This window comes from Salvia hispanica, chromosome 6 (genome assembly GCF_023119035.1).
Source record: "Salvia hispanica cultivar TCC Black 2014 chromosome 6, UniMelb_Shisp_WGS_1.0, whole genome shotgun sequence".
Lineage (NCBI taxonomy): Eukaryota > Viridiplantae > Streptophyta > Magnoliopsida > Lamiales > Lamiaceae > Salvia > Salvia hispanica.
In genome coordinates this window covers 37,567,285-37,594,571 of record NC_062970.1, presented here as the reverse complement: position 1 = coordinate 37,594,571, position 27,287 = coordinate 37,567,285, and the positions used below count along the sequence as shown (strand labels likewise).

The window sequence follows — 27,287 nt, the reverse complement described above, 5'->3', positions numbered from 1 at the left end:
TACTTAACACAATTAAATTTACATGGTTTTCAACGTGACTTTTTATCCTATATGTTATGAACTTAAAAAGTGGTTTAAAATATTATAAAACATATCACGGTTGCTTCCGTTAAATAAGATTTTGACGAAAATATCATATTTGGGTGAGTTTGGGAAATACCAAACAAAATACAAAGTTCATGGTATTATATACCAATTTTAAAATTCATGGAAAATTCAAAATTTTGGCAAAGTTCATGATTTTAGAGACCAATTTCCTATGTCGAAATAATAAGAAATCTTACATTACTGCAATACCAAGACGTGGCTCAGAAAGCAAAAAGAATGGCCAAAAAAATAAATTTAGTGAGACTTTTGATGAATATAGGGGTATTTTAGTAATCGAAAATAAAGGAGTAAGTAGAAGTATTTGAGATGATTTTGAAAATTTCCCGCATCAGTCTTGTTTTATAAAAGCACAAGAAGCAGAGAGAGTCAGAGAATTGGGAGAAGGGAGGAGAGGAAGATGTTTGCAGCAGAGAATGGGTTGAAGGGAGACCCAAGGCTTGAGGCGATTTCTGATGCAATTAGAGTGATACCCCATTTCCCAAAACCAGGTCTTGGAGCAACCTAAAATGTCTTCCTGCTTTCTTTCTGTATGCATGTTCAATTTGAATTTTTGTTTGTAGGTATAATGTTCCAAGATATAACCCCTTTGTTTCTCAACCACAAAGTTTTCAAAGACACAGTCGACATTTTTGTCGAGAGATACAGAGACATGGCCATTTCTGTTGTTGCAGGTTTTTCACCCCCTCTCTCCTATCCATTTTTCGCTTTATATAAACTCTCTTCATCAGTACTACATTTGGGCTGGAAATGTGGGATTTGTAAATTGGATTTCCTTGTTTTTGAAGGAATTGAAGCAAGAGGATTTATGTTTGCTCCTTGTATTGCCTTGGCTATTGGTGCCAAGTTTGTTCCACTGCGCAAACGTGGAAAATTGCCCGGTATGTATTGCATATTTCCTTCATAAATTGAATACTTTCAAGTCATTAGCTAGAAATAATGTTGGAGCCAGTAGGGCTGGCAAATGGCAATGCTAGTAGTCAGGTGAGATAATTGAAGGGGAAATAATAAATGAGGTATAGTGAGTAGTACCTTTGACCACAAGGTGTGTAGGTAAAGTAATATCAGAGGCGTATGAGCTGGAATATGGTAAGGACTGCCTAGAGATGCATGTTGGTGCTGTGCAACAAGGGGAGAAGGCAGTGGTGATTGATGATCTTGTTGCTACTGGTGGGACCATTTCTGCAGCTATCAAGCTGTTAGGTGAATTTTCCTTCTTAAGATGGTATTCAAACATTTTTCATGCTTCACAAATAATGGTGTTCTGTTTGGGTGTGTTTCAAGAATGCGTGGGGGCTCAAGTGGTGGAATGTGCTTGTGTTATCGGAGTGCCCGAGCTTATTAAGGTAACACTTGGTCCGAATCATGTGTTGTGTTGTTGAATTTGATGGTTTATGGAAGTTGAGCATTTGTTGGATCTTGTTATAGGCAGAGAACAGGCTAAATGGAAAGCCACTTTACATGCTTGTGGAGCCAAATGAAGTACAAGGCTGTTGCTGATCCTCATCAGTATAAGAGGCTTCAACCACACTTTTTCACGCTTCTATACAAGCTTGCTGTTTTGGGCTGTTTCTGAAAATTTTCTGGGGATCCATGTGAAAATATGAGATATCAAACTGCACTTTTCTTGATTTATTCTATTGTAACTTTTGAAAGTTGATTAGAGTTTAGTTGGCTACCACCAACACTGTTATTAGGTATGGATTGAATTTTTCACTTGGAAAAACTTGAGCACATCAGCACTACAAACCTATGAACAAATAGTTGTTCTTGTTTACTCAATTGATTGGGATGTCCCAAGAATTCAATTGCAAAAGCCACAAAATGCTAGTCAAAATAGTTGAATATTTGTCGATTCAATTTGTGATACAACTACTATCATGTGAGATACAGTTACTACCATGGCTGCCGGTTCTCACTATACTTGTATGTGTGGAATGGTTGGCTAATGAACTGAGTATGAAGGTTGGCATTGCAAACACACATGTTTATTCTCCTGTACTAGTGTTCATGGTGAGGACTGTACGAATATAGATTAAAGAGGTGTAGGGCGTGCATCTGAGTGTTTTGTTGCATCAAAGAGTGAGTAAACTACTTATGCTTATATTCTGGATAAAATGTAGGGGAAGATTGGAGCTTGGAATGTTGGTTAGCTCTCTTTAGTTGCTTGGGTTGCTTTGGCTCAATTGGTTATGAATACCATGCCACTTTATGCGATGCAGGTCGTCCCAATGCACATGCACCGAGATGGAGAAGGTTGTCAACTGGTCGGCCCGGACGAGGCCTAATGAGGCATAGTTTGGTCTAGGCCCATGTCCGAAGCGAGCTGGGCTCTGGACTCAGCTCTGCCTAAGCCCCCTTGGTAAGTGGGCTGGATCGAGTTGGGCCGTATTTTTTTTTAATACGGAGTATATAAAGCAGATTGCACAAAATTCGTTGCACTCAAATAGAAAAAATCAATAGTCCGAAAAAATACGACAGTAGAGCTCAATTAAGAAAATGTAGAAAACCGAAGCTTATCCTTAATCATAAAATTGAAGTGGTAATGATGCAACAAAATGCATACATAAGCAATACAAGACTCTCGTATTAAAAATAGTAAATTTCATTAACCAATAATAATACAAAATTAAATTTAAATTAAATTTAATTATGAAATCTAATGTTGAAAACTGAACCGATATCAAATCAAAGCACTTCACTGATAAACTGTCTAAGAAGGAGTACTAAATTGCATTAGACTAAATTAGAGTACTAACTTAACCAAAACATCCAGCATCATTAGCACCAAACAACTCAAACACCATTATTATACCAAGAGAAATAAAATATAAGTATATAATAATCCATGTCATATTCAAATGGGTACCAAAGAATATACACTTGAAAATTGAAATCTACCATGCTTGTTTAAGCCTCAAGTCATCAAGTAATTATGTTATGGAAAAGAAAATCCCATAAATTTAAGTAAGATTGGTAAGATCATATAATTATACTTGATGCCAGAGATGGGTGGGACCCAGGGGGATTTAAGATAATTAAAGTACTATATACTCTAAACCCTAATAAACTGGCATGGGCTTGGACTGAGGGCAGTTAGCGGGCCTGATTTTGGGCCGTTCCTGGGTTTTCAAACGAGTCTTATTGAACCTTGCTACCCCAAAATCCGAAGTTCTTTTGAGTAGAGTTCTAAGTACCAAGTACTCCTTCGTCCCAAAGAAGATGTTTGGCATGTGAATTTATACAATTTTATTTTGTGTATAAAGTGTAGAGAGTAAAGTAAAAGAGAAAATAAAGTAGGAAGAAAGATGTTTTCGTTTTAGTAATGTGTCATTTTAGTTGGGACAAACCAAAAAGAAAAATGAGTCATCTTTAATGGGGACAAAGGAAGTATGAGTTTGACTCGTCATTGGGGTTCGGTCGTGTGCCCTCTCAAGTCCTCTACACCTTTCTGGAAGCTTGTTTGAAATTTTGGGACTATAATGTGCAAGAAACTGATGTACTATTTTTTAGCACGATAATTAATTGCAAGTGGAGACATATCAACTATATAGCTTAAGGGTAAACAAGTGTATCATATCCACAAGCACCAAATAATTCTAAGTACTACAACATAAATATCTTAAACGATCTAGACGACACATAAAATGAGTTTTCATTATTCAAGTAACAAAATGATAAATGATAAATGATAATTGGGATGAGAGCAAAGGAATTCTAAGATTCTGATTGCACAAATTCTCTGTTATAGTAATCATTAATTCAATATCTAGCTACTTCAAGATTACTACGAGTCAACGACGATCGCACTGTGTACATAGGCCTCGTTTATGACAAGACCTAACAGTAGGTTGTATCTGTCGAGGGAATCTCTCCCGCTAAGATACTCACCAATACAACTCCAAGAAAATATAAAATCTTAAATGCTCATAGAAATGTTCCCAAATTCTTCGGTGGATTGCTAATAAATTTGAACTTTCGATGAGGCATGAATTTTAATGTAAAATTGGCAAAATAAGAGAAATGAAGAAAAAAATGTAGTAGAAATAATATTAGTGGATAGTGGGATCCACATTATTAATAATTTTTATATTTCCTAATTTAAAAAGTTCATAATTTTCAGGGATGGATTAAAAAGAAAATAGTTCACTGTATTTATTAGAGAACGTAGGGAGTATCATATAGGAGCTTGGAGGGATGAGTTTATAGCTAATGTCATGTGTTGTTCTATTGTAACTACATAAAATTGGTGCATTTTATATGGCTGAGTTTGGCAAAAGAGTTTAGTTTTAGAAAATTAGAGGTATATATAGTGATTGCTTTATCAGAGTATAAATAATTATGAGAAATTGTGAAATCTCTATTGGTTGTCGATTCGTTATGGGGAAGACACGTGATTTGCTCCAAAATTTTGATTTAATGGCGATTCATCACAATTCATACGCACATAAAAGAGAATTTTATTGCGATTTTTTTGTCACATTTTGCTTATAGCGTTTATGGAAGAATTCATATCTTAGAGACACAGAGTGAATATCAATAGCGGACTAATTTAGGATCGATAGATTGGGAAGCACGCTTTGTCAATTTATTTGTAAAAAAGAAAAAGAATGGAGTAAAAACAAAGTTAAAAGAGATAGATCTATATTTTCAAAAATTATTATCAAGGTAACACACAAGGGACATGTTATTGTAATTAGTAATGGTTAGATATGTTTTCTATGAAAAAACAACCATTGTTGTTCTCAACATTAGTATGGTGCACCCTAACTTTTGTCCGAAATCTTAGTACTACGAATACCCTCGCAGCCATACCCACATAATCACCCCAGATGGAGTCTCCATTAGTTGTCGATTCATTATGCATAATTCACGTAATATCTCCAAAGTTTTATGTAGAGGTAAAATTCATCACAATTCACACACACATAAGAGAATTTTGTTGCACATTTTTTTGTCACATATTGCTTATAGTTTTGATAGAAAAATTCCTATCTTAAAGGCACGAATTAATCTCAATAGTTGACTAATTCAGGAAAAATTAGGTCACTTTTTTTAACCAAGCTTTGCCAACCATTTTTATAGAAAATAGAGAAACAAAATTAAAATTAAAAAGAGAGAACTATATTTTCAGAAATCATTTTTAAGGTAACACACGTGACATGTTATTGTAATTAGTAATGGTTAACATAATTAAGTCGTACAAATGACTACTTAGTAAAGCTCTAACAAATTCTACTATCCCTGGCACTAGGACCACCATTGTTACTTCATTAATTGTATCTCTAACTTTTCCGAAGTTAATATTGTCCCTAAAAAATGTTACTCCATCCGTCCTAAAAAATAAGAATATTTGAGACGACACAAGAATTAATGCATAAGTGGTAAAGTCAGAGAGATGAAAAAAATAATAATTAAAATAGTGTTAGTGGATAGTGAAACCCACATTATTATTAAGGTTTAATGATAGGCTCTAGTAGTATAAATTGTAAATAAATTGATGTATATGAGTAATGAGTTTGGAGAACTTTCCACAAATGGAAAGGAGATATTTTTATGGACGGAAAAAAAAAGAAAATGTTCTTTTTTTTGGGGGACGGAGGGAGTATATGATCAAAGTCTTTATTAGAGCATCCGCAATGGTGCTTAGGCCAGCCATAGGCCAGCCGCAATAAAAATAATTCATAATATACTACATTTACGGAATTAAAATTACGATTAAATTACGGAATTAAATTTACGACACATATACGGGAAAATTCATTAATTGCATTTAAAAAAGTTACATAGATAAAAAAAAATCCGGGCTTCCACACACGAGCCACCGCCCCACTCTACTCCTCACTAATTTATTAAAAAAATACATAAAAAATGTTAGTATGCCTTGAATTTGTGTTAGTTTGCCGCTAGCCGAACGGGGGTCTTAATTTTGCTCTTAATTTTAGGTATGACATGTTTTTGTTTTAGGTCTTAATTTTGTATTGGGCTAGTTGTTGTTGTCCATCGCTAGATGTTGCTCTTGTACAGAAATTTAGAGATAGAGAAAATCGCGTTTATATAGTTTTTCAAAAATTAAAAAAAAGAATTAAATTTTTTTAGTAAAAAAGAATTAAAATTTTTTTAAAAAAAAGAATTAAAAAAAATAAAATTCGGCGCTGGCCGATCGGGCCGATCAATGGCGGCCAGCAATGAATGGCCAGCCAGCGATCGCCGACCATCAGCCGATCGGCTCGCCGATTTCGCTCTCGCCGATTGCAATGGTTCGGCTAGCTTGATCGGCCAGTGCGACGAATCGGCTAGCCGGTCGCTAGCCGACCATTGCGGATGCTCTTATAGAGGAACCTAACTAGTTGAATTTATTTCAGTTAAGTAAATAAAATCAATCAAAATCCTAAGCACTCTTTGAAAAAATAAATTAATTAAATTGAGATATGTGCAAGATCAAATAATTAATGGACACAAAATTTCTTAAACTAAGAATGATATATGGCTCAACCTAGGTTTTCAAAAATTAGTAGTAGTATATAGTGATATATAGTTTTATATGAGAAATTATGAAGTGTTTTTATTAATGCAGAAGTATAATTTGCTCTAAAATTTTGATTTAGTGATGATTCATCACGATTCACGCGCACATAAAACTTAATTTTGTTGTCACATTTTGCTTTTATAGTTTTAATAGAGTAAGTCATATCATGGAGATATATAAAAAATAAATAGAAACAAAGTTAGAAAAAGAGATATCCATATTTTCAGATCATTTAGTATTTGGTTAACATAATTAAGTCTTACCAATGTCTAGTATTCCATATGTTTTCGATGAAAAAAATTCCATTGTTATCCGCAACATTAGGAGTTTAGGACTAGCATTGTTATCCATTAACCGTATTTCAACTTTTCTAGAGTTGATATTGTGTTATGATAAAGTCTTTATTATACATGAACCTAACTAGTTGAAATTTATTTCATTATAATGCTTTAACAAATTATAGTACTCCATATGTTTTCGACGAAAAAAAATCCATTGTTATCTGCAACATTAGGAGTTTAGGACTAGCATTATTATACCATTAACCGTATTTCAACTTTTCTAAAGTTGATATTGTGTTATGATCAAATCTTTATTATACATGAACCTAACTAGTTGAAATTTATTTCATTACAGTAAAAGATCAATCAAAACCTTTAGCACTAATTAAATTGAGCCTATGTGCAAGTTCAAATAAATGGGCGCAAAATGTTTTAAACTAAGAAATAAATCGGCTTAAGAAAAGCCGTCGGGTTTTTTAAAATGCATTTTATAAGGCTCAACCTAGCAAAAGTTCGGTTTTCAAAAATCAGAGGTATATTAACTTTATCGGGGTATTAATTAATATGAAAAATTTATGAAGTGTTTATTAGTTGTCGATTCGTTATGTTGAAAACACGTAATTCGCTCTAAAATGCATTTTATGTGGCTCAACCAAGCAAATAAGTTCGGATTCCAAAAATTAGAGGCATATCGAGATCGCTTTATCGGGGTATCAACTATTATGAGAAATTATGAAATCTTTATTAGTTGTCGATTCGTTACGCAAAAGACACGTAATTTGCTCTAATATTTCGATTCAGTGGTGGTTCATCACGATTCACACGAACATAAAACAGAATTTTGTGGTAAATATTTTTGTCACATTTTGGTTATAGTATTCAAGGTGAGACACAAGGAACATGTTATTATATAATTGAGGCTTAGTTAAGAGTGATTTCACAAATTCTATCTGTTTTTGATGAAAAAAACAGCCATTGTTATCCCTAGCATTAGTATGGTGCAGCCTCACTTTTGTCCAAAATCTTAGTAGTACCAATACCAATACCCTCGCAGCCATACCCACACAATCATCCCTCTCTCTCTCAATTATGATGATGAGCTAACAACATTGAAATCAGATGATATATATACTGGCGGAGAAGCGATAGATTGTTTCAATTCACAAACTGATTCTCAACAAAAAACCTAATCAATCATCACTACAATGAAGCACCTCCACCACCACGACGCCGCCGTCTCCTCCTCCGACGCCGCCGCGCCGTCCGCGCCCCCGTCGCCCTCGCCCTCCAATCGCTCATCGGAGAAGCCCTCGGCCGCCGTCGAGGATCCGTGCCGCGACGCCGTCGCCACCTCCTCTTCCTCCTCATCCTCCTCATCATCCGCCGCCGCCGCTGCCGCCTCCGACTCTGTCGTCGTCGAGCGCCGAGGAGACTACTCCGCAATCTGCAAATGGACTATTTCTAATTTCCCCAAGATCAAATCGCGCGCGCTCTGGAGTAAGTATTTCGAAGTCGGGGGTTTCGATTGCCGTTTGCTGATTTACCCCAAGGGTGATTCGCAGGCGCTGCCTGGATACGTTTCTATCTACTTGCAAATCATGGACCCTCGAAACACTGCTTCCTCTAAGTGGGATTGTTTCGCCAGCTACCGCCTCTGCATTGAGAATTTATCGGATGATTCGAAATCCGTGCACCGGGACAGCTGGCATCGGTTTTCCTCCAAGAAGAAGTCCCATGGCTGGTGTGATTTTGCCTCGCTTAATTCACTTCACGACCCTAAGGTTGGATTCTTGCATTTGAATAATGATTGCATACTTATCTCGGCGGATATATTGATACTTCATGAGTCCTTTTCTTTCTCGCGCGATAGCTATGATTTGCAGGCGAATAATGTGTCGTCTATGGGTGGTGGAGGGAACGGACTGGTTGTTGGGGATTCTTTGAGTGGGAAGTTCACTTGGAAAGTGCATAATTTTAGTTTGTTTAAGGAGATGATTAAGACACAGAAAATAATGAGTCCAGTGTTTCCAGCCGGGGAGTGTAATTTGCGGATTAGTGTGTATCAAAGTGTAGTGAGTGGGGTGGAGTATCTGTCCATGTGCTTGGAGAGTAAGGACACAGAGAAGAACTCCTTGGTGTCGGATAGAAGTTGCTGGTGTTTGTTTAGGATGTCCGTGTTGAATCAGAAGCTGGGTGCTGGTTCAAACCATGTGCATCGGGATAGCTATGGGAGGTTTGCCGCAGATAATAAAAGTGGGGACAACACGAGTTTGGGTTGGAATGATTACATGAAAATGGCAGACTTTCTGGCTCCCGAATCAGGATTCTTGGTGGATGACACTGCAGTTTTTAGCACTTCATTTCATGTTATTAAGGAGTTGAGCAGTTTCTCTAAGAGTGGTGCTTTGGTTGGTGTTAGGAGCGGGGGTAATTTGAGGAAGTCAGATGGATATATGGGGAAGTTTACCTGGAGAATTGAGAATTTTATCCGCTTGAAGGATCTCTTGAAAAAGAGAAAGATAACTGGCCTTTGCATAAAAAGTAGGAGGTTTCAGATTGGGAATCGGGATTGCCGCCTTATTGTTTACCCCAGAGGTACTTATACATAACTTCACTAAAAAGCCCCAAAAAGTATTGGTTTGCTTAATTTAGTACCATTTGCCCACTTATGTTCTTCTATACTTGTGGCAATAGGTTGATGTTCGTTCTTTCTATTTCTCTGTTCCAAGAAATGTACTACTATGCCAAAACTGCCGAGTATATTGGTTTGCTATCTGGTTATGTTCTATTATTGGAAATTTCCCTAAAAAGTCATGTATGAATTGTTTCCTAATTTAGGGTGAATGATGTGCACTTGCACATACTTACTTACTTGGGTCAGAGATGGTAATGCCTATGCTTCTGAGTACTTACTTTGTTGTGCCCCTGTCAGGTGCAAGTAGATGGATTAGAGAAAGTGCTAGGTATTTCATTACCATTAATCTGTATGGCATTGCTTACACCAATGTTAAATTATAATATGAGGAGCTAGCAGTTAGCATGGCATTATAGGCATTTGATTGTGAAGGAACAAAATGGGGATAGTGCAGAACCATGAATGCTGCATTTTTTGTTTTTATGCAGTAGTTCTATTTAAACCATCAATCAGTCACTAACTTTCTATAACGTAGAATACCCTCTTGCATTCAATGGTTTCTGTCTAGAGATCCTGCATAGGACCATGAAGATTTAGCAGCTTGAAATTCTAGGATATTGCCTTGGTGGGTTATGAACTTATCCAATTAGTGAACAAGATAAGTTAACATTTCAACATGCTTCGGTGCCTTGTTGTATGGGATTATGAACGGTAATAACTAAATCTGATTGCTGAGCATTCAACCTGCATGTATTTGTCATGTTTAGTAGAGAACATGACCCTGAGACCAACGTTGAAGCTAACGTTGTCTGATCTGGGAATCGTCCTTGCTCATTTTTCATTTTTTTCTCTTGCTACTAACTAGTAAGTTCTGTGTACCCTTTTCCTCAAAACTTCTTCAGCTTCCTTGTTTCTGCCGCTTCTATATCTTATTTAGTCAGGAAACACCCTTGTTTTTATATTCTGTGTATTCATCTATTGAGCCCTTTTATTAGTTTATTTCGTGGTCTCTCTCACAGTTGACAGCACATGGGTTGTTTAACATATAAAAAGTGGAGATGGACGAAGTAATCTTAATAGAGTCCTGAGTATATATCTATGTCATTCTGATTCAATTATTAAACTTGCGTGCTGAGCTTATATGAAATTTGCTTAACTACCTGTCCTCTTCTGAGTTTTGCACTGATAAATCTTTTTATGCTTCTGGTATCAGGACAGTCTCAGCCTCCATGCCACCTTTCAGTGTTTCTTGAAGTTACAGACTCGCGAAATACTAACAGTGAATGGAGTTGCTTTGTGAGCCATCGTTTGTCAGTTATCAATCAAAGGATGGAGGATAAGTCTGTTACTAAAGAATCTCAGAATCGATATTCCAAGGCTGCCAAGGACTGGGGTTGGCGCGAGTTTGTGACCCTTACTAGTCTCTTTGATCAGGATTCTGGATTTCTAGTCCAGGATACTGTTATCTTCTCTGCTGAGGTTCTTATATTGAAAGAAACATCCACAATGCAGGACTTCACTGATCAAGATACCAACTCACAGAATTTGCCTTCTTCATTAGACAAGGTTGGGAAGAGGAGTTCCTTCACATGGAAGGTGGAGAACTTCTTGTCTTTTAAGGAAATAATGGAAACTAGAAAAATCTTTAGCAAGTTCTTTCAGGCTGGTGGCTGTGAGCTTCGAATTGGTGGGTGGTTCTTTAAAAGCTCACATTTTTAGAATTGCATTACTGTAGCAGATAAGGATTGCTAGTCAATTCTAATTTTTATCGTCCACACCTTTGGTTATGCAGGAATTTATGAGTCCTTTGACACAATATGTATATATCTGGAGAGTGATCAATCAATTGGCTGTGAGCCTGACAAGAATTTTTGGGTGAAGTATAGGATGGCTATTGTGAATCAAAAGAATCCATCCAAAACTGTTTGGAAGGAGTCTTCCATTTGTACAAAGACGTGGAACAACTCCGTTCTTCAATTTATGAAAGTATCAGACATGATGGAAGCTGATGCTGGGTTTTTGCTGCGTGATACGGTTGTCTTTGTCTGTGAGATCCTGGATTGCTGCCCATGGTTTGAGTTTGCTGATCTGGAGGTTAGTAAGCTTTCAAAAATCCTATCCTTCAAAAAATTAGCATGGTTTACATTGGTGAAAGCTTTCAGTCCTGAAATCCTTACTTCTCCTATCCTTCCCCTTGATGTTACTGAGTACCTTCAAAATTAGCTATACTTGTGCATAAACCAATGATTTTATTCATATCTTTAGTCCCTATGCTTTTCTCTCTTTGAGAGATGCTTTATTAATATCTGAAACATCCAGAATCATGTGTCCATATAACTTGACACATATTCTTATTCTCAGGTTTTAGCTTCTGAAGACGACCAAGATGCTTTGACAACAGACCCTGATGAACTAATTGATTCTGACGATAGTGAAGGTCTAAGTGGAGATGAAGAAGACATCTTCAGAAATCTTCTCTCGAGGGCTGGCTTTCACCTTACTTATGGTGATAATCCATCTCAGCCTCAGGTCACTTTGAGAGAAAAACTTCTAATGGATGCTGGAGCAATAGCTGGTTTTCTAACCGGACTCCGTGTTTATCTTGATGACCCTGCAAAAGTAAAACGCTTGCTTCTTCCTACAAAAATATCTGGTAATATTGACAGGAAGAAAATAAATAAGGACGATGAATCTTCACCCAGTCTGATGAATTTGTTGATGGGAGTCAAAGTTTTGCAACAAGCGATAGTTGATTTACTTTTGGATATAATGGTTGAGTGTTGCCAACCGTCGGAGGGGACTAGTGATGATTTGTCAGATGCTAGCTCTAAACCTTTCCCAGACAGCAGTGGCGCGATTAGTCCACTAGAGTCTGATGGCGAGAATGAAACAACAGGTTCTGCACAGCTTTCTGTGGATGATAGATTAGAGCCTGGAATTGGTGAAAGTGTAAGCGCTTCTGCTGTGCAAAGCTCTGATGTGAACAGGATTAACCTAGGTGCAAAAGCTGTTCCTGAACAGCCTATTTGTCCTCCAGAGACATGTGCTACTATTTCCAATGAAAACCACTCTCATCAATCCAAGGTATGATTGCATTAACACCTACATTAGTACATATATATATATATATACATATCTTATATGCTTTTTGTACAAATTGATTAAAGAGCTTTCCATTCAGGCTAAGTGGCCAGAGCAGTCAGAGGAACTCCTTGGATTGATTGTCAACTCTCTGAGAGCACTTGATGGAGCTGTCCCCCAAGGTTGTCCAGAACCAAGAAGGAGGCCGCAGTCTGCCCAAAAGATTGCTCTTGTATTGGATAAAGCTCCCAAGCATCTACAGCCGGACCTGGTTGCTTTGGTTCCAAAATTAGTTGAGCACTCAGAACACCCACTTGCTGCTTGTGCACTTCTAGAAAGGCTTAAGCAGCCTGATGCAGAACCTGCACTGCGTTTACCCGTAAGATAATCTGCAGCTATTCCACATTGTTATTTCCTTAGTTGCCGAAACAATAAGTGTTGATTTGTATCAACACAACAATTTTCTGAGTTCTCCATCTGCTCAATGTTGCTCGTACATTTGTAGCTCATTTTAAAAAATCATTAATTTTCCAGGTTTTTGGGGCACTTACTCAGTTAGACTGTAGCAGTGAAGTATGGGAGCGTGTTCTTTTCCAGTCACTGGAGCTTCTGACTGATTCCAATGGTGAAATCCTTGCAGCAACAGTGGATTTTATATTTCAAGCTGCATTGCACAGTCAGCATCTTCTTGAAGCAGTAAGTGAAGAACAAGAGAGAGATCACAGCCTTTCATTTCTTTCTGATTTTTCTTTCCCCTGCTTGACAATATATTTGAATTTGCAGGTGAGATCAATACGAGAGAGACTGAAAAATTTGGGTACTGAGGTCTCTTCATGTGTATTAGACTGCTTAAGCAGGACCGTAAGTAGTTGTGCAGATATTGCTGAATCTATTATTAGAGATATTGATTGTGATGATGGTGCTAGTGATAGTATGCAATCAGGGATTTTTATATTTGGTGAAAGTGGGCCTGTTTCGGAAAAACTGAATTCAGGAGAAGAGCAACATTTGCATGTTAGTCGTCATTTTTCCGATATTTATCTTCTGATAGAGATGTTATCTATACCTTGCCTTGCAATTGAAGCTTCTCAAACTTTTGAGAGAGCTGTAGTTCGTGGCACTTTTGTTCCTCAATCTGTAGCAATGGTCTTGGAAAGACGCCTTGCTAGACAATTGAATTTGACTTCCCAATATATTGCCGAAAATTTCCAGCAGCCTGATGTAGACACGGATGATGAAGCCATTGAGCAACTGAGAGCTCAAGCAGATGATTTTGCTTCAGTTCTTGGTCTTGCTGACACATTAGCACTTTCCAAGGATCAACGGGTCAAAGGATTTGTAAAAATTCTTTATACTGTGTTGTTCAAATGGTATGCTGATGAGACCCACCGATTAAGGATGCTAAAGAGGCTGGTTGATCGTGCAACAAGTACTGCAGATGCGAGTCTTGAAGTAGATTTATATTTGGAGATTTTGGCGATATTAGCATCTGAGGACCAGGAAGTGGTGAGACCAGTCTTGAACATGATGAGGGAGGTTGTTGAGCTTGCAAATGTTGATCGGGCAGCTCTTTGGCATCAGTTATGTGCCAGTGAAGATGAGATTCTTCGTGTCCGTGAAGAAAGAAAGGTGGAAGTAACTAGTGCTGCTAAAGAAAAAGCTCTTTTATCTCAGAGGCTGAGTGAATATGAAGCTTCTAATATTCGTCTAAAGGTAATTATTTGCTTTACTAATATTTTCTTGGAAAATTATTGCTAATACTGATAGCCCTCCCTGGGCTGGCAGTCTGAAATGAAGGCTGAGATGGATCGCTTTGCTCGGGAAAGAAAAGAGCTGGCTCAGCAGATACAAGAAGCAGAGAGTCAAATGGAGTGGGTTCGCTCAGAAAAAGATGACGAGATTACAAAGCTTAAAGCTGAGAAGAGAACTTCTCAGGATCGTCTCCATGATGCAGAAGCACAACTCTCCCAGTTGAAATCTCGAAAACGTGATGAATTAAAGGTCGGTCTGAGTCTGATATCTATTAATGATGTAGTTTTTTCAAAAACAAAATCCCTGTTTCAGTATGATAATTGAAGGACACATCATCCGTAATTTTATACTCCTAGGTTGCTTGTGAGCTCTGGCCCTGGCAAGGGTATAGTTTCTGTTATAACGTTGCTCTGGTCAACTGTATGTTGCAGAGGGTAATGAAGGAGAAAAATGCTCTTGCTGAGAGACTGAAGAGTGCTGAAGCAGCACGGAAACGGTTTGATGAAGAGTTGAAAAGATTTGCCACAGAAAATGTGACTCGTGAAGAAGTCCGACAATCACTAGAGGATGAGATTCGTAGCCTGAGACAAGCAGTTGGGCAAACAGAAGGCGAGAAGCGTGAAAAGGAGGATCAGATTGCTAGATGTGAAGCTTTTATTGATGGGATGGAATCCAAATTGCAGGCCTGCCAGGTTGTGGCTTTAACCCAACTTGTATATTTGAAGATGCCTATGATAATATCATAATTTCTTAATATTTATTGATGACTGCTTTTTTTTCCTGATGAAATTGTCAATAAGAATTTTTGAGTGTGCAAAATGGGAAATGCATTAATTGATTACTGAATGACGATAATGACACATCTTGCTTCTCTGTCAGCAATACATTCGTCACCTTGAAGGCCAACTTCAGGAGGAAATGTCGCGACATGCTCCTCTATATGGTGCTGGCTTGGATGCTTTGTCAATGACGGAGCTGGAAACACTATCACGCATACATGAAGAAGGGCTGAGGCAGATCCATGCCATCCAACAACGTAAAGCAAGCAGTCCTCTTGTAAGTAGTCACAATCATTCTCACACTCACGGGTGGTTCCCTTCTACTTCACTTCCAATGGCTGTTGGATTGCCTTCTCCTGTCCCAAATGGCGGTGGGATCCATGGCAAGGGTCACGCAAATGGTGGTACCGGACCCTGGTTCAGCCAGTAGAGCGGGAGTATAGAATCCATGCCACATGTCCCCCGACTGGACATTTGACATGGTGAGATACACATTTATAGCATACCAAAATCAGTGGATCAATTTCTACTTTTGTTAGTTGGCTTAGGCATTTTAACTGGTAGGCTTTTTGGAGAGCCTCGAGAGAAAAGCTGATACAGTAGATCCCTTTGGGAAAATATTGATCTCTGTAGGCTGTGAATCCAATAGCAATTAAATGCCATAATTGAGTTTTTCTTCTCTTCTATTATTTAGATGCAGTTATTTTTTTTTTCAACCCCTTCTCTTACCTCCTGACATGCATTGATGAAGTGAAAAATGGGAAGATGAAAAACAGGGTGTGATGCATCATGATTTGTGCGTTTTGATGCATTGATTAGACTTGTAGATTGAGCGAATTGCTTAATACTCTAATAAACGTGCTAACCTTCCATAAATATTCCAAGCGATTGATCTAAAAATAGCTAAACATAAAAGGTTTTAAAGAATTCTAACGATTTATTTAAGGTTATATAAACAATGAGAATAATTGTTCTTAAACATGGTAGTGCAGTACTATTGTTATTAACAAGAAGTGTTTATTCGAATTTACTTGCGAATGGCAAGATGTAAAAATAAAAGAACAAGGGAACGATATAATAACAAAATACTACTATACTTATTACAAAAATAAAAAAATTGAAATTGTAATAGAGAAATCGGTTTTTAGTGGAAAAAACATTATTTGAGCTGCGATAGTTTGGTAAGTATTGCTTTGATTCCATCGACGTCAGATTTTTGGCATTGGAGAGTGTTTGGATCATCAGTAGGCAGAACTTGTTGGAGAGGATAGCTGCTGCTGGAGTGAATCTTTTCTGCACTCTTGCAATATCCCTTTAGAACTACAGTTTTGTGCATTCCACCAAAGTTTGCCTCATAGTCCGAATCTCCCAACTCTCCTACGAACACCACTACTTTCGACAACTCCATGCCCCATCGAACATGCAGATACCTAAGGGCTTGAGCTCGAGAAGCAAGCACCGGAACCACATTTATCCTTTCCCCGCTTCTGCAGTACACGCCATTGCATCGAAGGGCCTGAATTCTCATCAATCTCCTCAATTCCTTGAAAGGAGGAACCTGCACACAAGATGTACACATACATGAGTCAGATCCAGTTAAGTTCGACTACCATTGAGTTCAGGCACTTACCAATTCTGGATCGCGTACGCTGAATCCGTAGCAATGGCTAGATCCCGAGTCCAGTTCAGTGATAACAGGCCCTTCTTTATCATCTTTTGTTTTCTCATTCACTGAAGCAGCCCACCTCACCAGATTATTCCTCAAGCTATCTCCGCCCCAGAGATAGTCTATGTGAGAATGATAATCTGTATCTTCTAAGTACAATGAGTCCGAAGAACTCTTCTCCGGACTTGGAGATGGGAAGTAAAGCTCACCCCCACTGTTACAGATAAAAGCGTCAAAATCACTGGCTTTCAAGCCAGCCTTGTCAAGATGGCTGTTTATTTCAGATATACTAAACGATGTGGATAAGATGAAGCCGGTAGAGGGAGAATCCTTGGCTGAGGGATTGGCTGAAAATATGGTCTTAGTGATACCTAGAACATCAGCTACTGAATCACAGTCCACAGAAACTACTATGATCAGTTTCCTCATGTTCAATTTAGGAGACCTGCTGTTTTCTTGTTTCTCATTTGGTGACACCTTCAATGGTGCACTCTTCACCTGTTTTTTACCACTTTCCTTGCCTTTGCTAACTAAATTCTGAATCCCTTCTGCAGCCTTGTCTCCATCTAATGAAAGCTTCAAATTTAGAGATAGATCATGGATATCTTTCAAGGACCCTGCGGGAGAATCACGTTCTGGATCTGCGTATGGGTTGTCTGGCCTTTGCCATTTTGGCTGTCTCTGCTTGCAGCTGGTTATTCGGGATAAATACGTCCTGCAGTGCTCCGGCCATGAGAAACGGTGAATGTTTCTCAATCCGTGCTCCCTACATCTGGCCCAGAGTTGCTTGTCAGCAACCAGCTTCAGAAGAGCATCAGCAATGGACTGCTGATCATGTGGATCAACCAGCACGCCGTTGTCAAGAACCTGAATGAATTATCAAGTGGTTATCCAACTCGTACCAAAATGTAAAAGGAAATTTCATACCAACCCTGTGAATGTCGACAGGACCTCCATTTTTTGTAGCAACAATTGGCAGACCACGAGCTGCTGCCTGCATATAGACGAGGGATTTTTATCTCTGAACTAAATAAATAAAACATATTTGAACAATCATGGAAAGAGAATCTGAGGCACCTCAATTAAGGTGAGGCCAAATGGCTCTATAAAAGCTGGATTTATGAAAACGCCCTGCAAAAGAGGCAGTCAGTACTAATAGAATACAAATGAAACTTAATATGATTTGCACCTTTGTCTTGGCTGCTAGACGGTATATTTCAGGGACATCAGATTGCTTGTGATGTTTAGGATATGCAACTTGACCATACAAGTCATATTTGTCGATCAATTTGATTATGGAAAGGAGAACCGATGAATTTGTAGCAGACATTCCATCAATATCATCCCGGTTTCCCATGATCAAAGTCTGCAACAAGTTCAAATAGATTAATACAGTGAAGCAATTGCAACAAGTTCAAATAGATTAATACAGTGAAGCAATTGAAAACAGAAAAAAGGGTGCCATTCTAACAGCACCAAAACACTTGTTATAACAGGAGTTACGGCTATCAAAGAGATACAACATACGAGGTTTGCAAGATCTCTCAGGCCACGGCACTCTCCAAAAGCTTTGACTAAAGTGATCAAATTCTTCTTCGGGTCTGGCCTAGCAAGAGCAAGTATCATTGGCTTGCGCGGATTGGTAAAGAAGCGCATGATCTGCAACAATGCAGAAATAGAATAAATCTGATATTTTCACTCAAAAGGGTATGAAAGCCTCCTACCTAATTCTGTATTGATGAGAAAAGAAATCATAATACCACACCTCTCCACCAAGACACATCTTCAGAGTAGGGAAAATATATTATACCTCTGACCAAATAGGTGGATCTGAACCTCCAGAACTCTCGTTTCCATCTATTTCTCCGTCAATATCTTGAACAGAAACATTACGGAACTCCATTCCAGGAGGAATCACCTGAAAATTTTGATTTTACGTGCATGATTCAAGAAGAAAAATGAAGCAAACCAACCCCTACATTCAAATTGGACAGATATGATATCAAGACTTACAACCATCCGCGGCATGATCCTTCCAAAGCTACTAACATTTCGTTTGATACGGGCTCTTAGCTTGCGCTCTAAAACAGGATCAAATCCATCATAGAGCCGCCACTGCTCTTCTATTTCCTGTCTTGTGCTTGTGATTATAACTTCAGAAACATCAAGAGAAATTTCCTCAGCCTCAATACGCCGCATAATCTTGTATACTGAATCTATCTCCTCCCTTGACTGCCTCCCTTGCTTTAAAAGTTGTTCTAGTTTGTCACGTCCGAGAGAGTGGCCTGTGAAAACCATTGGCACGTTTAGAACACCAGACAAAAGAGCTGCAGAGTTCCCTGCATCAGCGTAATGTCCATGGATAGCAATAGGCCAGAGGGGACGCTCGCTGCCAATTTGCTTGCCAAGGACCTTTGACATCTGCATAATGTGGCCGAGTGCACCATCAACAAATTCCGGAATATGAGGCCACAGAACTTCTTTAGAGAGGTACTTATCTTTAGGGCCAAAAGGGATGCGGATAATATAAGCACCACCGCTCTCCCCAATTTCGTCCATTTGGCTCTCGGGTAACGGATTTAGCATCTCTGTTGGCTCGCCATACGTCCAATCCACATCTGGTGCCATTACTTGCCTCGTTAACAAATCAACACGATAAACTCCTGGCATCGAACCTAATGCTCTTGCTAGCTCCACAACATACTTAACCTGAAAAATGGCAGAAAGCAAGTATGCAGGAAGCCAAGTTGAAACAAGCTATTGAAGACATTTGGAGATGGACTCTGTTATGCATACCTGGCCTCCCGTATCAGAATCGCGTCCAAGTTCCATGTTTTCTCCCCTTATCAGTCCATGAAGACTGCAGGTGAAAAGATAGAAGAAAAATCATATACTATTGATTACGACATATGCGAAAACAGTCTTATATTACTATATACCTGATGAGGACAAGATACAGCTTCTTATCCAAATTTGCCATCATATCCATAGAACTAACTCTCGACATTCTTCCTCCCTTGATACTATCACTGTGAGCTAACATCTCACCAACTACATCCCCCTTTTCTCCCTCAGATAAGTCCTCTGACATATCAGCAGCAGCGTTTTTACGGGCCTTCTCACGATCAACGCGCTTCTTCGCCTTGCGCTGTGCTTCTTCGCCCTCAATCTATAAGCGAAAACACACAATCAACTATCGCCCAAACCAGATTGAACGCTCATCTATACTATCACTCACCAGTTTTTTCTTACGTGCCAACGTCCAAATCCTCCAACACATATTCTCCAACCTCGTATTCCTCTCCTCTGAATTCCGAATCGATGATGCCTGGTACATGCAAAATGCAGAATCACACAATTCAAGGGGAAATTGCATTTTTCATCAATCGAAATCGAGCGATCTCACTCTCTACAATCAGATTAATAATCAATTTCATGAATAATCGAAATTTGGCACGTACGCGAACCCAGGAGCGGTGGAGATCGGTCTCATTGAAGCCGGTGATGACCTCTTCGACGAAGTATTGGGCGGGGCTGAAGCGGCCGCGCTCCCGCAGCAGGAGAGACGATTTCTGATCATTGATCCCGGTGTCGACGTCGAGGATCGCCTCGAGATAGCTGTTTATCCAGTCGTTTCCAGCCATTTTTCAGCTCGTCGGCGCAAATTGGTGTGTGTGTGTGTGTGGAAATGGCATTGAGATCAGATAGAATAGAGAGAGACGGTTATTTGCTGCTGCATGTGATAGGTAGTTGGTCAGCCCTAACCGTTTCCCGCGACCCGGATCCGCTTTACCGCCTTCTCAATAGAATCACGACAAATACAATACATTTTTTATTTGAATTCAATTCAAACGTGACACCTTATTTAAAAGATAGAAATGTGGGAATAATTGTATGAGTGACACGTCACTTTTTAATTGATAACATTTCTTTGGCAGCTGGAGTAAGTCATGATGGTGAATGCAGCTTTCAAACACACAATGATGTGTTATTGATCAAGAAGATTTCACTACCAATTTAGTCAAAATGGATTCTTGAGAAAATAAAGTAACTTTACACTTTGACAGTATCAGTTTGGAGTATAACTTTTGTTGGGTGTTGCAGAAAGCAGAAGAAAGGGATAGATTACACTAGCCCTTTATTCCTTCCCATATCCTAACTCAAACTCAGCAACAAAGTCGAGAAAAAAACTGATCTTCATGTGAAATAATTTTCTGGGCTTTGCGTAAATCGAAGAAAGATGGGATTTTTGGTGGGATATGTGCTGGGTTTTGCTTTTGGAGTTAGTATGATCGTGGGTTATGCTCGCCACCAGCTTACCAGATCAAAACGGCGAACTGATTTGGTATCTGAAACCGACACTCTTCGATTCCAATTGTATTTCAATGTCTGAAACTGGAGTTTTGATTTGGAAATGTGTGTTTAGGCGGCTGCAGTTGCATCTTTTGCCAGGATGACTGTTCTTGATTCAAGAAAGCTCCTTCCAGACAAACTTTGCCCTTCTTGGGTTGTCTTCTCAGAGAGACAGAAGGTAAGTCTCTGCAGTTCCTTATTTGTTCACATTTGGAATGATATAAATGACAGTCTTTTGTTCATGGGTTTGCAGTTAAATTGGCTCAATAGCCACCTTGACAAACTTTGGCCTTACATCGATGAGGTTAGTTAATTTCTTTCTTTGATGAGATTGTGAACCTGTTTATTTTGGATTGGGGGTTTTGAGTTTTTTGTTGCACAGGCAGCATCCCTAGTAATAAAATCGTCGGTTCAGCCAGTTCTCGAGCAATATAAATCTGCAATTTTGGTATCTCTCAACTTTTCTAAGTTGACTCTTGGCACCGTCGCACCACAATTCACAGGTCAGCTCAATTGTTTTTTCATGCATGTTGTCCATTTCATATGAACTCAGGGGGATAAATCAAGAAACATTTAAACTTTAAATATGGGAATAATAGGAAAATTTGACAAGAGTCCATTGGTTATGAGATCAAGATTTAGATTAATTTATTAATGTTCTCAAAATTTAAACTATGTAATGTGGAGTTTTGCTCTGATATTATGCTGCTAGTTGATGATTGTTTTTGTAGAGTTTGCTCAACATGTGATGTGAAGTAGTCCATGTCCGTCTTAAGACTTTTCTCAACATGCCTAATTTTTTTATTCCCCAATCTCAAATAGGAGTATCCATAGTTGATGGTGAGCCCGACGAGGTTATCATGGAGTTGGAGCTGCAGTGGGACGGAAATCCGAAGATTGTTCTTGATATCAAGACCAGAGTTGGTATTTCACTACCTATAGAGGTACCAGCAGCTTCTACCTTGAGTAGCATTACTCTTACCTTATCCCATCTCCTTTGTTTTCAGTTTTGACTGCTTTTACTGTTTCATGTGTTGGAAAATATTTTGATTGCTTAGATAAAATACATTTAAATCATCATTACTTCTCTTGGTGCAGGTGAAAAATATTGGATTTACTGGGGTGTTCAGGATAATATTCAAACCATTAGTTGACGAGTTACCTTGTTTTGGAGCTCTTTGTTATTCATTGAGAGAAAAGGTTATTCCTAAACATTTTGTTATCATTGTTTATCAGTTCTTCGTGCTTTACTGAGTTTGTCATGTTCGTGAATCGTGATTTTACTTGCAGAAAAAACTAGACTTCACGCTGAAAGTAGTCGGTGGAGATCTCTCATCAATTCCAGGCATATCTGATGCTCTTGAGGTTTGAAAAAATCTCTTACAGAATCCTCTTAACTTTACCCACCCAAAGAAATCTGTAGATGGGTAATATCATTTTCTCTATTAGGCGCGCTAGGGGGCATAAACCCGAGAGTTTTGTCATGCTTAATGTTACAGAATCTGCCCTTGGAAAGTCTTTCCAGGGTGAAGGGAAATGTATGAAAAAATACATGTTGGGACACCACCAATAACCCTTGTTAGCCGGTTTGCATCTATGTCGTTGCCCCCTTTAGAGCATAACAATATATATGCTCTTAATCTTGCGATTATGTCCCTAGTAATCCTTGCTAAAATAATGGTAGATCGACTTAATTTAATGCAATTATCTAAGTACTGGCTCTTAGTCGAATCGATTATGTAAGACGCCATGTGTTGGCAGGAAACAATACGAGATGCTGTGGAAGATTCTATCACATGGCCAGTCCGTAAAATCATACCCATAGTACCTGGAGATTACAGGTCAATTATCTCTTCATCCTGTAACCAACGCAAAAGCGTTTACATTGGAGATATTACTTCTCATGGAGGTATATTTGCTTCCTACAGTTATCTAGAATTGAGGCAAGTGGGGATTTTGGAGGTGAAGCTTATAGAAGCTAAGGATTTAACAAATAAAGACATCATTGGCAAGTCTGATCCGTTTGTTGAGTTATTCATTCGTCCACTACGTGACAGGCTAAAAACCAGCAAAACAATTGTGAGAATACTGACCTTCATTTATTGACTGTTTCTTATGTTTAGTTTGTAATAAACTGCTTTCGTATTAATTAGGACAACCAAACGAATCCAATCTGGAACGAGAGCTTTGAATTTTCTGTGGAGGATGTATCCACCCAAAATTTGACATTAAGAGTTTATGACAACGAAGGGATTCAAGCTGCTGAGTTGATTGGTTGTGCTCGACTGCCATTGAGTGAGCTCGAGGCTGGTAAGGTGAAAGATGTATGGCTGAAACTGGTGAAGGACCTCGAGGTCCAACGAGACCAGAAGAACAGGGGTCAGGTGAGCTACACAAACTTAACCTGTCCGGCTGTTCCCGTTTTCTCTTCTTGCTCGTTTATCATTTAACTAAGATTTCCTCAGACTCGTGTAACTTGTTTTGCTACATCTATGTATGTCTGATTAAAGGTGCATCTGGAGATCCTGTACTATCCTCTGAACGCGAGTAGTGAATTGTATAATCCTTTCAACTCTGAATCTGGAATGACGATGATGGAGAAGGTCTACAAACACGCCAATGAAACAGTGGATTCGTTGGCATCTGCTTCCCAGCTGAAAAAGGAAGTCATTATCAGAGGAGTTCTTTCTGTCACAGTGATCTCTGCAGAGAACTTGCCAGCTACCGATCTAACGGGAAAGTCCGATCCTTTTGTGATGCTAAAACTCAAAAAGTCTGAACAGAAGGAGAAAACAAGGGTAAGATGTGAATGATCCTTTCGGCTTTGATCACTTCTGCCTGCACACTTTCTTAAAACAAACACCTGTTATCAACGTATTTCGTCCTCGTGTATTTATTCAGGTGGTGAATAATACGTTGAATCCAGTTTGGAATCAGACATTCGAGTTTGTTGTTGAGGACGGGTTGCACGAGTTACTAATTTTGGAAGTTTATGACCATGATTTATTCGGGAAGGTATGTATAACAGCAAAATGAACTTAACGTGTTTCCTTCCTTGTCAACGTGATTATCTTGTAGCTAGATGACACGTTCACTCGCTTTCACTCTTGCTCATTGTCTGCTGAACCTCTTGCTTCACGCGCAGTGTGTGTTTTATTTTGCGCCTTACTCTTATACTCGATTTTTTAGGATAAAATTGGAAGATGCATCATGACGCTGACCCGGGCTATACTGGAAGGAGAATTTAAAGAGAGTTTTCCGCTCGATGGCACTGAGTCTGGAAGGTTGAATGTGCTTGTCAAATGGGCGCCACAAACGATTACTCGAGATTAAACGAGCCTGAGCCTAAGTCTTCTACTGGTAAGCCAACAAGTAGCAGGAAAACTGGGATCAATGTATATGTTTTCGATCATTATATTATGTCAGTTAAACCAACGGTTTTTTGGTATTTCTTCTTTTTGGAGGGAAAGAGGTTGTGCATTGAGAAAACTTCATAGCTCTGTAAATTTTACTACAAGGTTGATGCAGGTTACTTGTAAACAAAATTCTCATGCAATTCATTTTCTTTTCTTTTTTTTTTTCGTCATAATCAAGATTATTGATATGAAATTGAGATCAAATCTAATACATTAAAACAAAAGATATAAGATCCCACATTTATGTAAAGTAATAAATCCTAATTTGGATGCAAATACATTTACAAAGTGATAATTTTGGGAATGACGATATAGGCAATCTGGCAAACATAAAGCCTAGCGACATAAAAAGCAAATTTTGTATGAAAATGATACCACTTTTTTTGTCAGGAGAAACATAATACAAATTCCATAATCATCTCTAACTCTAATCAATCGAAAAGGGATCAAATTCGGAGCATAGATTAATTATTCTTACTGGATAAACAAAGCTTATTAAAGTCTACGTGAATTCCCTCTTTTTTCTTCTACAGCTTTCCTAAGCCTTTTAATTTCATGATATTTTATTAGGGTTCATACAAGTTTAGACATTTAGGATCGACAAGATATCAAAGATTGAAAAGCACTTTTTTTTACACAATTTCCATTAAAGATTATATTTTTTGATCTGGGTTTTTGTTGACGCTGTGATGGATTGTAGATATAAGAGTGGTCTGATGTTGATTGGCGTGGTGGTCTTCATTTGGGTTTCCTCTGCTGAGGTCACTCAGGTCAGAAATTTTCTTTCTACTCACATTTTATCTCTTCAATTCCATGTTTTTGAATATCATGTTTAGATTTTGCTTTAATGAATCCTTTGTACATTGCATCAATGTGATGTGTTTGGCTACTTTACCAACTCTTAATGTTGCTGGTCTGGATGAAAAAATCCATGTTCATGTGGTGGTAATTTTTTGAGTCGCAGAGAATTTTCAGAGTGTATGAGCAACCATTTGCAGTGACATATCTGGGAGCTTCTTTAATGGTGATTTATTTGCCTATATCATTTGTGAAAGAGTGGATGTGTAACTGCCTCAAGAGACGCTCGCCCGAATCTCCCTTGGGCTACATTGGAGGGCCGGGATTCTTCGAAATGGAAAGCCAAGAACCATTCAGCAGAAAAGGCAGCGACTTAGACCTTTCTCAATACGAGGAAGGAATTGCTTTAGTTGGTGAACATGGAGATGGTGGTAGAGTTATGAGATATAAATATGACCAAATTGCTAAATATGGATTCTACATTGCACCTCTTTGGTTCATCACAGAGGTATAGAGTTGTACTAGTTCCTTGTCCAATCATTATAATTAAGTTTGAGTTTCATAAGCATGAGATCCAATTTATGGTTGCAGTACTTATCAAACGCTGCACTTCTACGTACAAGCGTTGCAAGCTCGACTGTTTTATCGTCTACCTCAGGATTGTTTACACTCCTGATCGGTGCACTTCTTGGGGAAGACTCCATCAATGTAGCAAAGGCAGTTTCTGTGGTGGTGAGCATTCTTGGTGTTGTGTTGACAACTCTAGGAGGGACTTGGGCCTCTGATGACGACTTACATCAGGATTCGTAAGTCCTTTCACGATATAGTTTGTTGATGAGGGAATTGAGGTTTGATGATGATGATATATGCAGGAGACGAACGTTCGTTGGGGATGTTCTTGGGCTGCTATCAGCCGTGTCGTATGGCTTATTCACAGGTTTGCTGCTCAATGCATATATACATAGTGAATATGTATTAATGTGTGGTGGTGGTGGTGCAGTACTTCTTAATAAATTCTGTGGGCATGAAGAGAGGAGGGTGCAGAAGCTGTTTGGTTATATTGGATTATCTACAATTGTTTCACTTTGGTGGCTAAGTAAGAATTAAGTAGTACATACACATACTGATATAACTAGTGATGTTGTGTGAGAAAAGATTAATATTGGTGGTGTGAAATTGTGATATCAGTTTGGCCACTCAAGGCTATGGGGATAGAGGCAGAGTCGACGCTTCCGAGTTCGGGTAAGGTGGCGGAGCTTGTGGTGGCCAATGGACTGATCGGAAGCGTGCTCTCCGACTATTGTTGGTAAGTGTTTTGTGTTTCTTTATTTGGAGGAAATTAAGGTCGGAGGTTGAATCGATGATGTGAATAGGGCGTTAAGTGTGGTGTGGACCACGCCACTGGTGGCGACTCTAGGGATGTCTCTGACGATTCCGGTGGCGATGGTGTCTGACATGATCATCCACGGACGACAGTATTCGCTTATCTATGTCATTGGCTCTATTCAGGTTTCGTATTAATTATCAAATCAACCAACACTAGGGTATCGTTTAGTCACAAATAAACATGACAATAGGAGTAGTATTTATTTTGGATCAATAATTTCTTCATTCCCATTTTCAGGTATTTGCTGGATTTATAATAGCCAATCTTTCTGATTGGTTATCAGCACTATGATCATCTCAACACAAGATTTTGCTAAGTTGTAGATAGGTGTATTACTAAAAAACTAGGAACTTTTTTTTCTGGAAATGACTAATGAAGAGAAATATTTTTAGGCATTTCTCTTGACTATGGGTGACAGAGGGGTTGCATATATTAAATGAAAAACGACTGTATTTGTGAGAGTTTGTGGACTCAACATTTATGTTTTTAGGTAATTTGCCCAATC

General features: G+C 38.7%; 5 protein-coding genes across 6 annotated transcripts; 4 read left to right on the top strand and 1 right to left on the bottom strand.

Annotated features, from left to right (window-relative positions):
• Positions 1 to 451: 451 nt before the first annotated feature.
• Positions 452 to 1,887, top strand: LOC125196660 (adenine phosphoribosyltransferase 5-like). Its single transcript, XM_048095265.1, has 6 exons — positions 452 to 596; positions 669 to 779; positions 894 to 986; positions 1,159 to 1,308; positions 1,390 to 1,451; positions 1,534 to 1,887. Exons 1-6 carry the CDS (start codon positions 506 to 508, stop codon positions 1,603 to 1,605), a joined length of 579 nt encoding a protein of 192 aa, XP_047951222.1. The 5' UTR covers positions 452 to 505; the 3' UTR covers positions 1,606 to 1,887.
• Positions 1,888 to 7,903: 6,016 nt separating this feature from the next.
• LOC125193725 lies at positions 7,904 to 15,848 on the top strand. The gene is made up of 10 exons (XM_048091590.1): positions 7,904 to 9,510; positions 10,764 to 11,237; positions 11,343 to 11,644; positions 11,912 to 12,634; positions 12,732 to 13,010; positions 13,166 to 13,327; positions 13,415 to 14,344; positions 14,417 to 14,632; positions 14,815 to 15,075; positions 15,263 to 15,848. Exons 1-10 carry the CDS (start codon positions 8,121 to 8,123, stop codon positions 15,590 to 15,592), a joined length of 5,067 nt encoding a protein of 1,688 aa, XP_047947547.1. The 5' UTR covers positions 7,904 to 8,120; the 3' UTR covers positions 15,593 to 15,848.
• Positions 15,849 to 16,240: 392 nt separating this feature from the next.
• Positions 16,241 to 20,637, bottom strand: LOC125195831 (probable sucrose-phosphate synthase 1). Its single transcript, XM_048094084.1, has 12 exons — positions 20,290 to 20,637; positions 20,067 to 20,156; positions 19,768 to 19,997; positions 19,625 to 19,688; positions 18,842 to 19,537; positions 18,639 to 18,746; positions 18,356 to 18,487; positions 18,018 to 18,194; positions 17,906 to 17,959; positions 17,760 to 17,822; positions 16,793 to 17,695; positions 16,241 to 16,720 (listed from the first exon to the last, which is right to left on the bottom strand). The coding sequence occupies exons 1-12, from the start codon at positions 20,470 to 20,472 to the stop codon at positions 16,322 to 16,324; spliced, it is 3,099 nt and encodes a 1,032-aa protein (XP_047950041.1). The 5' UTR covers positions 20,473 to 20,637; the 3' UTR covers positions 16,241 to 16,321.
• A 199-nt stretch (positions 20,638 to 20,836) lies between these two features.
• On the top strand, positions 20,837 to 24,758 carry LOC125196929 (synaptotagmin-5-like). Its single transcript, XM_048095594.1, has 13 exons — positions 20,837 to 21,173; positions 21,255 to 21,359; positions 21,435 to 21,485; positions 21,564 to 21,684; positions 22,004 to 22,125; positions 22,280 to 22,381; positions 22,472 to 22,546; positions 22,943 to 23,022; positions 23,110 to 23,260; positions 23,335 to 23,565; positions 23,692 to 23,979; positions 24,083 to 24,196; positions 24,371 to 24,758. Exons 1-13 carry the CDS (start codon positions 21,069 to 21,071, stop codon positions 24,512 to 24,514), a joined length of 1,689 nt encoding a protein of 562 aa, XP_047951551.1. The 5' UTR covers positions 20,837 to 21,068; the 3' UTR covers positions 24,515 to 24,758.
• A 246-nt stretch (positions 24,759 to 25,004) lies between these two features.
• LOC125196782 (uncharacterized vacuolar membrane protein YML018C-like) lies at positions 25,005 to 27,276 on the top strand. Of its 2 annotated transcripts, XM_048095405.1 has the most exons (9): positions 25,005 to 25,103; positions 25,298 to 25,367; positions 25,562 to 25,903; positions 25,987 to 26,201; positions 26,268 to 26,332; positions 26,396 to 26,491; positions 26,584 to 26,701; positions 26,769 to 26,904; positions 27,020 to 27,276. In XM_048095405.1, the coding sequence occupies exons 2-9, from the start codon at positions 25,314 to 25,316 to the stop codon at positions 27,071 to 27,073; spliced, it is 1,080 nt and encodes a 359-aa protein (XP_047951362.1). In that variant the 5' UTR covers positions 25,005 to 25,103; positions 25,298 to 25,313; the 3' UTR covers positions 27,074 to 27,276. The 2 variants fall into 2 exon arrangements, with proteins under 2 accessions (XP_047951362.1, XP_047951361.1); XM_048095404.1 differs by lacking the exon at positions 25,005 to 25,103 and having other exon boundaries at positions 25,141 to 25,367.
• The last annotated feature ends 11 nt before the right edge of the window (positions 27,277 to 27,287 follow it).